The sequence below is a fragment of the Rattus norvegicus genome, chromosome 10 (assembly GCF_021556685.1).
Source record: "Rattus norvegicus strain SHRSP/BbbUtx chromosome 10, alternate assembly SHRSP_T2T, whole genome shotgun sequence".
NCBI classification, from domain to species: Eukaryota; Metazoa; Chordata; class Mammalia; order Rodentia; family Muridae; genus Rattus; species Rattus norvegicus.
Window position 1 is genome coordinate 16,796,372 of NC_141543.1, and position 8,955 is coordinate 16,805,326.

Sequence of the window (8,955 nt, forward strand, 5' to 3'; positions counted from 1 at the left end):
ATGACGACGACGACGACGACGACGACGACCACCACCACCACCACCACCACCACCAAAAAGCGTTTTATAAGTGTAGATTAATGTTTTACATAATGTAGAGATAATCAGCCAAGCATGGTAGTTCATACCTCTAATCTCAGCACTAGGAAGGCTTAAGACAGGTATTCTATCTAGCAGAAACCCCATCTCCCGCCCTCACGCCAGACACACGCCACATGCACTCGGGCAGAAAAACCGTACTTGCACACTTAGGCCAGTGCGCTCACCCGGAGGCTTTAACCCAGAAGCAGCCCGAGCGTGAAGGGAGGAACCATCAAGCCATCGGGCGCGGGGGAGGGCAGGTTGTGTGAGCAAGAGCAAGGTCAGGACCAGGACCGCAGACACCACTGTGGAAGCCTGTCAAGTGTCAGGCACACACGGCGAGGCCGGAAGGGACTCTGTTAGGGTAGAGGAGGCTCCAGTAGGGGCTGGCGGCTTGCACAAAACTGCACCCTCCCCCCTTTTAGTGGACTCTGCTGAGGCCTGTGGATCCCGCCAAATCCCATTCTCGGACCCTAGTCCTAGCTTTTGTCCCCCGAGTTGTGATCTAGGGACTTGGCACTAGGTGTTGCCTGACAGGATCTCGGAACGTGTTCAGGGACCGGACGTCTCGGGGTGGAGATCCTGCTCTTCGCCAACTCTGCCACCCCAGACCTCTTGGGATCGTGCTCTTTGGGCTCTGGACCCCATGGCTGATAAGAAACTGGTGGTGGTTTTTGGAGCCACAGGTGAGCTAGCCAGGCCTAGGAAGATCTGCAGAGCCGAGGCCTCCGGACCCTTGTTTCGTAGGAAGAACGGCTGTGGTTCTCACACATGTGGGTGACTGGGGGAGGTAAAAGATGAAAGCAGATTTATTTTTGAGTATGTTCAATTCAATATATATGAGCAAACGTGGGGTCGCACGTCTTTGATCCGAGGACTCCCAAAGCAGAAGCAAGAGGCTTTCTCAAAGTTCAAGGCCAGATGATCTACAGATGACTTCCATATGTGTGCACACACGTGTGTGCATCGTTTTGCACAGAATACCGATATTGAATTTTCTACCTCTCCTCCCCTAGATGACAAGTTTCCTTGGTTTCCTACCAGAATAAATGTAAACATGTTTTCAAATAGCCGCGTGACTTCGCTTCCACCAACCTCCACACCTAATTACCTAATTTCCTTTCTAATATATAAGGATTTTTTTCTTTGTTTACTTTTCCAGTGGCTGATGATTAAACCTAGGGCTTCCTAAATACTGGACAAGGTCCGTACCTCTCTCTGAATTGCGTGCTGAACTTCTGGGCTGAGGTGGTAGTGAGGTTATTCCTTATTTTGTGTGTGGGTGCTTTGCGAGCATGTATGGCTATGCACCACGTGTGTGCAGTGCCTGACCAGGCTAGGAGAGGATATTGGAACCCCTGGAATTAGAGATACGATTATCAGCTGATGTATGAGTACAGGGAATCAAATCTTGGTCCTCTGTAAGAACAGCCTGAACTGCAAAGCCATCTTCCCAGCCCCATTATTTTTATTTTGAGAAGGGTCATGTGTATTATTACTTTTATTATTATTATTATTATTATTATTATTGTTGTTGTTGTTGTTGTTGTTGTTGTTGTTGTTGTTATTATTCAGGACAGAACCTCATTAGGGTAGCCCAGACAGCCTGGAACTTATTACAATATGTTATTAAATTTTATTTATGTTGTGGGTGTGCACACTGCCATCCAGCATTTGTGGGGGTGAAAGGGAGGAAAAAATTGCTTCTCTCCTTCCACCACGTGGGTCCCAGAGATGGCACTCAAGTGTTAGGCTTGGGCCTTTACCCACAGCCACTCCGTGATTCCTAGCCTGCAACTTCAGACCCTGCTTTCTCACCTCAGTTTTGTCTGTGGTTCACTGTTGGGGCTTTAAGTGTTTGTGGTGCTGGAGATGGAACCCAAGGCCTCACAGGGCAGGCGCTGTACCACTCGTCTGTGTCCCACTCCCACCCCCACCCCGATAGTACAGGTGAAAACAAGAATTTTGCTTTTGCTTTTGGTGTTTTGAGTCACAGTCCCACTTTGTGGCTCTGGTTAGTCCAGAACTCACCATGTAGCCCAAACTGGCTTTGAACTTGCAGAGATCCACCTACTTCTGTTTCCTAAGTGCTGGGATTAGAGGCATGGGCCCCCATACCCAGCCCATTTTAACTTTCCTGATTGTATCATCCCAGCAGGCTGGCTTTAAACTCCTGAGGTCCAAACTGCCTTTCCCCATCAGCCTCTGGAGTAGCTGATATGGCAGATACGCTGGCCACTGCCTGATTAGAAAATGATATAAGGGGTTGGGGATTTAGCTCAATGGTAAAGCACTCGCCTAGCAAGCGCAAGGCCCTGGGTTCGGTCCCCAGCCCCCCCGGGGGGGGGGGGGACTGATATAAAACGAGGCTGGAGAGATGGCTCAGAGGAAGCGCACCTGTTAACTCAGGTAGAGGACGGGGGTTTGGTTCCCAGGAACCCCACCTGGTTGTTCACAACTATCTGTAATGTCAATTCTAGGGGATCAAACAACCCTCTTCTGGCCTCCTCAGGTACTGCACACACGGTGCAGATACATGCAAGCAAAACCCTGATACATAATAAAAATAAATAAAACTGCTGGGCCGTGGTGACACATGCCTTTAATCCCAGCACTCAAGAGGCAGGGGCAGGCAGAGGTCTGTGAGTTTGAAGCTAGCCTGGTCTACAGAGGGAGTTCCAGGACAGCCAGGGCTACACAGAGAAATCCTGCCTCAAATAAACAAAAAAAAAAGCATTCACCCATTTCCCTTCCAGTAACCTGTCAGCCACTAATTTACCTGGGGTTTACCCTGTTGACTTTCATGCAGATGGAATCACATTTGTGGCCTTTGGTGACTAGCTTCTGTCAGTTCAAGATTAATCTACTTATTTTAAAACAGATGTGTGCTCTGTGAGTGCACACGTGAAGGTCCAGGTGTTACACTTGGCTGCAAGCACTCTTGCCTGCTGAGCCATCTCATTGGCCCACATCTACATTTCTAGCTAGTAGCACATGTGTATCTGTATCCTTTATATTTTGTAAAAGATTTATTTAAAAAAAAATTTTTTTTTGACACAGGGTTTCTCTGTGTAGCCCTGGATGTCCTGGAACTGGCTCTGTAGACCAGGCTGACCTCAGACTCACAGAGATCCACCTCCCTTTGCTCCTCAAGTGCTGGGATTAAAGGTGTGTGCCATCCCTTAAAGAATGACTCTTTTTTTTTTTTAATATTTTATTTATTTATTATATATTATGATTACACTGTCGCTATCTTCAGACACACCAGAAGAGGGCATCAGACTCGTTTCAGATGGTTGTGAGCCACCATGTGGTTGCTGGGATTTGAACTCAGGACCTTGGGAAGAGCAGTCGGTGCTCTTAACCACTGAGCCATCTCTCCAGCCCAGAGAATGACTCTTAATGGAGATGAAGTTTCTTTGGGGATTAGGACACAAGGTGGCAGAACTAAATAAAAATAATCACAATTTAGTGATTATATTAAAAGCATTTTATTATACATTTTACTCCTTTGGGGTGTGTGTGTGTGTGTGTGTGTGTGTGTGTGTGTGTGTAATGCTTGGGATTGAATTTAGGGTCTCATGCATTCTATGCAAACACTACCACTGGAGTATACATACCAGCAGACCTTGAATTATACATATTTTTTAAAAAGTTTTTTTTTAAATTTTTATTTATATGAGTACACTGTCTCTGTCTTCAGACACACCAAAAGAGGCCGTCAGACCCCATTACAGATGGGTGTGAGCCACCATTTGTTTGCTGGGATTTGAACTCAGGACCTCTGAAAGAATAGTCAGTGCTCTTAACCGCTGAGCCATCTCTCCAGCCCCGATTATGCATTTTAAAGTAAAGAGCTGCTTACAGAAGGCCTGACTTCAATTCCCAGCACCCATGTAAGGCAGCTCACAACTGTCTGCAGCCTGGGATACATTTGAGTTTCAGGTTAGCCAGGGCACACAGCGAGATTCTGTCTTAAAACAAAACCAACCAACCTCCCCCAAAATGTAGAAAACCTAGACAGTTTAAGGAGACACCCGTGTTTCTTGGGCAGGTTTGCTTTGGTGGAGTAATCCCTTCGACACTGTTCTTTCACTTGGACTCTGGCCGCTGAGAGACGTTTTGACTCTTCACAGGTGCGCAAGGTGGCTCGGTGGCACGTACACTGCTGGAAGATGGGACATTCAGGGTTCGAGTGGTAACAAGGAACCCTGAGCAGAAAGCAGCGAAAGAGCTGAAGCGGCAGGGTGCCGAGGTAGTGCGAGGAGACCAGGACGATGCAGCTAGCATGGAGCTGGCCCTGACTGGAGCTTATGCCACCTTCATTGTGACCAATTACTGGGAGAATTGCAGCCAGGACCAAGAAGTGCAGCAGGTAAAGTGTGAGGAGGGCAGGGCTTGGTACACTGTGCCTCAGACAAGGCCTCTGGTCCCCAGTTGATCCAGAAGGCAGCTCTGATCTGCCAGGGAGGGCGGAGCATTGCAGGCCCTGCTCTTTTCCTTACTGTTCTGTAAATTGATGGAGGACACACCCTCTCCCTAGCTAGTGAACCCTCGTGGGGACAAACTACATGCATACCACAGCACTTGGGACAAAGATCTGGTTGAAACAGATTCGTCTCCTTAATCCTGGGAAACTCTTGTGAGCTCCCTAGGGCCGTGATAACTATACTCCGGGTATTCAAAACCACAGTTCTCACAGTTTTAAAAGCTGAAGATCACGGTCCTTTGTAGAGCTTGAGGAGGAATGCTTCTTCAATGTTCTGTGGTGCTAGGTGTGACTAAGTATGGCTGTGTCACACCAATATCTGCTTCCACATTCTCATGGCTGCTTCCTGTTTTATTCTGGTAGGGAGGGGTAAGGCCAGGTTTTGCTATATAGCCCGAGTGGGCCTAGAACTTGTGATCTTGAATGCTAGGACTATAGGCATATGCCTAGCATGATGATGATGATGATAATTACTATTTATTTTTACTTCATGTTTATGGTATTTTTCTGTTGTTATAAAGGGAAACCGTATCCAAGGCAACCTATTTTTTTTTTATAATTTGTATTCTAAACTTCAGAATACCTTTTTTTTTTACATTTATTTATTTATTATGTATACATCATACAGCTTTCTGCCTGCATGTACACCTGCAGGCCAGAAGAGGGCACCAGACCTGATTATAGATGGTTGTGAGCCACCATGTGGTTGCTGGGAATTGAACTCAGGACCTCTGGAAGAGCAGACAGTACTCTTAACCTCTGAGCCATCTTTTTTTTTTTTTTTTTAAATGTTTATCAGGGCTCATGGTTCCAGAGGGTCGGAGTCCATGATCATCATGGCTGGAAGCATGGCAGCAGCCGGGCAGGTATGGCATTGGAGAAGTATACATAAATAATGGTTTGGGCTTTTGAAACTTCAAAGCTCATTTCCAGTGCCACACCTTCTCCAACAAAAGTACACCTCCTACTTCTCAAACAGTTCCACCAGTGGGACCAAGTGTTCAAATATTTGGGCCTATGGGGCTGTCCTCATTAGAATCACCACAGGTGTGTTGCCTGCATTTATGTCTGTGTACCACTTCCATATGGTATCCACAGAGGCCTGAAAAGGGCATCGGATCCCCTGGAACTGGAGTTACAGTTTATAGTTTGTAGGGCTTTTGTGCCCTTCCCAAGGCAGACCTGCTGTTTCATGTAGCTGAGGTTAGCCTTGAACTCCTGATCTTCCTGGCTTCACCTCTTCGGTCACTTTTCCCTAGTGCGCATACTGAGCTATAGCTGAAGAAAACCCATGAGCTTAAGGGTGATCCCGGAGTTTGCAGGCTTAGTGTAGTGCTGCTGTACATGAGCGTTATTCTAGAGCAGAGGGCTTCCTTGGGGTAGAGGAGGAGGATCAGAGACTCATGACCTTCCTCTTACCCTTGTGGTCTTTCCTGCTTACCAGGGCAAGCTTCTAGCCGATCTAGCCAAACGCTTGGGCCTCCATTATGTAGTGTACAGTGGCCTGGAAAACATCAAGAAGCTGACGGCTGGGAGGCTGGCTGCAGGACACTTTGATGGCAAGGGGGAAGTGGAGGAATACTTCCGACACATCGGCGTTCCGATGACCAGCGTGCGACTGCCTTGCTATTTCGAGAACCTCCTTTCCTATTTCCTGCCCCAGAAGGCTGCAGATGGAAAGAGCTTCTTGCTGGGTGAGTGCCCTGCCCCACAGCGTGAAACACAGTTCTCAGCACAGAGAGTATCAGCTGTGGCCTAAAGTGGGATTGTCCTCAGATCACTCGGGGGCTAAGCCCGCGTTCCCTAACATTAGGCTTGAGACTAGGCATATCATCTAGGTAGACCTTGACTTCATATTCTGTGAAATGGTTTAACACTGGTCCCTTGGAGTAATGAGAAAACCATCCAGGGTTAGAAGAAGAAGCCAGGGGGATGTGGATGATGCTTGCTGGTCAGTTTGTAAATGAACAGGATGCCCTGGCCTAGCTTAAAAGGAACCTCAGCCAGCTTGTGTCCTGCCACAGTGCCACAGTGCCACAGTGGAAGCACCATGCAGGGTGCATAAGGATGCAGGATGCACTAGGCCAGAGCTGGAAGGGCTGCTGGCCACTCTGCCCTCTATGAATATCACCTTCACGGAGTTCAGGAGTCCTGCACACAGGGAATGACAGGCCACTGGCGCCACACAAAGACAAAGACCAACACTGATGTGTGTGGATTCCCAGAGAACTGGCTGCTGGGAAAACCTCTCTGTTCTCATAGACTTGCCTATGGGTGATGTCCCCATGGATGGAATGTCTGTGAGTGACCTGGGCCCCGTGGTGCTCAGCTTGCTGAAGAAGCCAGAAGAGTACATAGGGCAGAACGTCGGGCTCAGTACCTGCAGGCACACCGCAGAGGAATATGCAGCTTTGCTTAGCAAGCACACTGGCAAGACTGTGCTTCACGCCAAGGTGGGTTCCTCCCTCCCAGAGCTGTGGTGCCTGAGCCCGTGCAGGATCCCCCTAACTCCCCAAAGGTTGGTTTGGTTTGGTCTGGTTTGGTTTTTGGATTTTTTGTTTTCTTTTGTTTTCGAGACAGGGTCTTACTATGTAACCCTGGCTGTCCTGGAACTCACTATGTAGATCAGGCTAGCCTCAAACTCAGAGATCTACCTGCTTTTGTCTCCTGAGTTCTGGGATTATAAGTTGTGTGCCATTTCTCCTGGCTAGGTTTTTTTAACCCCAATTATTTTGTGTGTGTGTGTGTGCGCACACACACAAACACACACACACACACACACACACACACACACACACACACACACACACACACCTCAGTATTTCTGCAGTCAGCTCTCTGCTTCTACCTTATGGGTCCTGGGGACCAAACTTAAGTCATCAGACTTGGCAGTAGGTGCTTTTACTGAACCATCTCACTGGCCCCCAAAGGGGTCTTCTGGGGGTAGGAAAGGACTATCTAAAGCAATAATTGTTAACCCTTGACCCCTTGGGGAAGGGTGGAAAGACCTTTTCACAGTTGCCTATCAGATATTCTATATATCAGACATTTACATTACAACTCACAACAGCAAAGTTACAGTTGAAGTAGCAAGGAAAAGAATTTTATGGTTGGGGGAGGGGTCACCATAACATAAGGAACTGAATTAAAGATGCAGCATTAAGAGGGCTGAGAACCACTCATCGAGAGCTTCTTACCCTTCAGAGTAAGGTTTAAGTCTAAGTTCATGGCCAATTAACACCTACTGTTCCTGGGCACTTACATGTCAGGGAGAAAGTTCTGGCTTAGTTTTGACCAAGGGGACTGAGTTTCCAGGAAGGATCAGTAGGAGTCAAGTTGAGGAGGGCTGAAATCACAGGGTCTGCCAGGCCTCTCTACAGGACGGGTGTTAGAGACACTGGGAAAGACAAGTATGGCCCTTAGACCTTTTGTCCCCTTTTAGCCCTCACCATTCTTGTCCAGGCTTCAGGTATACTGTTTTGTTTTGGTTTTTTTTGGTTCTTTTTTTCGGAGCTGGGGACCGAACCCAGGGCCTTGTGCTTCCTAGGCAAGCGCTCTACCACTGGAGCTAAATCCCCAACCCCATTAAAATTTTGTGTGTATGTGCCACCTGGTCTACAAAGTGAGTTCCAGGACGCCATCTCGGGTCCTGGAAATAACGTCCACTAGGTGGCTGAGTGGCCTTAAAAGGAGGTGGAACTGAGCCGTGGATATGAAGAGTCTGAGGAGCACAGAGTTCAGATTGGGTTTGGGAGGAAAATAGGAATAATTTTGGCTTTTGAACAAGGAAGGGATACTGTTGATTTGGGCTCTGAAAGACACTGGAGGCTTTCATCTCATGACCTTGAAAGAGCAGCCTTTAGACTGGTGTCGGGTAGCTGTGAGGAGCTCTGGTTTCTGTACTTCTGGGTTTCTAGTTAGTTCGTGTGGCCTTTCAGTGAGGACTTGAGTTAGTGGCTTCAGGGCCAACATAGTACTGGGTGATACCTAGCCCACACTGGCTTTCTGGGATTCTGGAGGGAGCCAGTCTTACCTGGCATCACGAAGGCTGTAGAGAAAACAGACATGGTGGATTCTCTGTTTCCAGACAACTCCTGAAGAATACGAGAAGCTTGGTTTCCAGGGGGCTCAAGACTTGGCCAACATGTTCCGTTTCTATGCCCTGAAACCTGACCGGAACATTGATCTGACCCTGCGACTCAACCCTAAAGCCCAGACACTGGACCAGTGGCTGGAGCAGCACAAAGGGGACTTTGCACATTTGTGATCTTGAAGCACTCATGTGAGGAACAAGAAGCACAACACCCTTTCTTGTGTACAGTTCTGTGTTTGTTTTTTCCCCTAAATAAAGCCATTGTTCTCTCAGATGGTTTCCCAAAAGAAAA

The 8,955-nt window shown here is 47.8% G+C and overlaps 1 protein-coding gene across 4 annotated transcripts; it reads left to right on the forward strand.

The window, feature by feature from the left end:
- The first annotated feature begins 543 nt into the window (after nt 1–543).
- Nucleotides 544–8,955, forward strand: Nmral1 (NmrA like redox sensor 1). Of its 4 annotated transcripts, XM_087570132.1 has the most exons (6): nt 564–767; nt 3,142–3,249; nt 4,218–4,456; nt 6,015–6,264; nt 6,833–7,023; nt 8,658–8,935. In XM_087570132.1, the coding sequence occupies exons 3-6, from the start codon at nt 4,370–4,372 to the stop codon at nt 8,835–8,837; spliced, it is 708 nt and encodes a 235-aa protein (XP_087426258.1). In that variant the 5' UTR covers nt 564–767; nt 3,142–3,249; nt 4,218–4,369; the 3' UTR covers nt 8,838–8,935.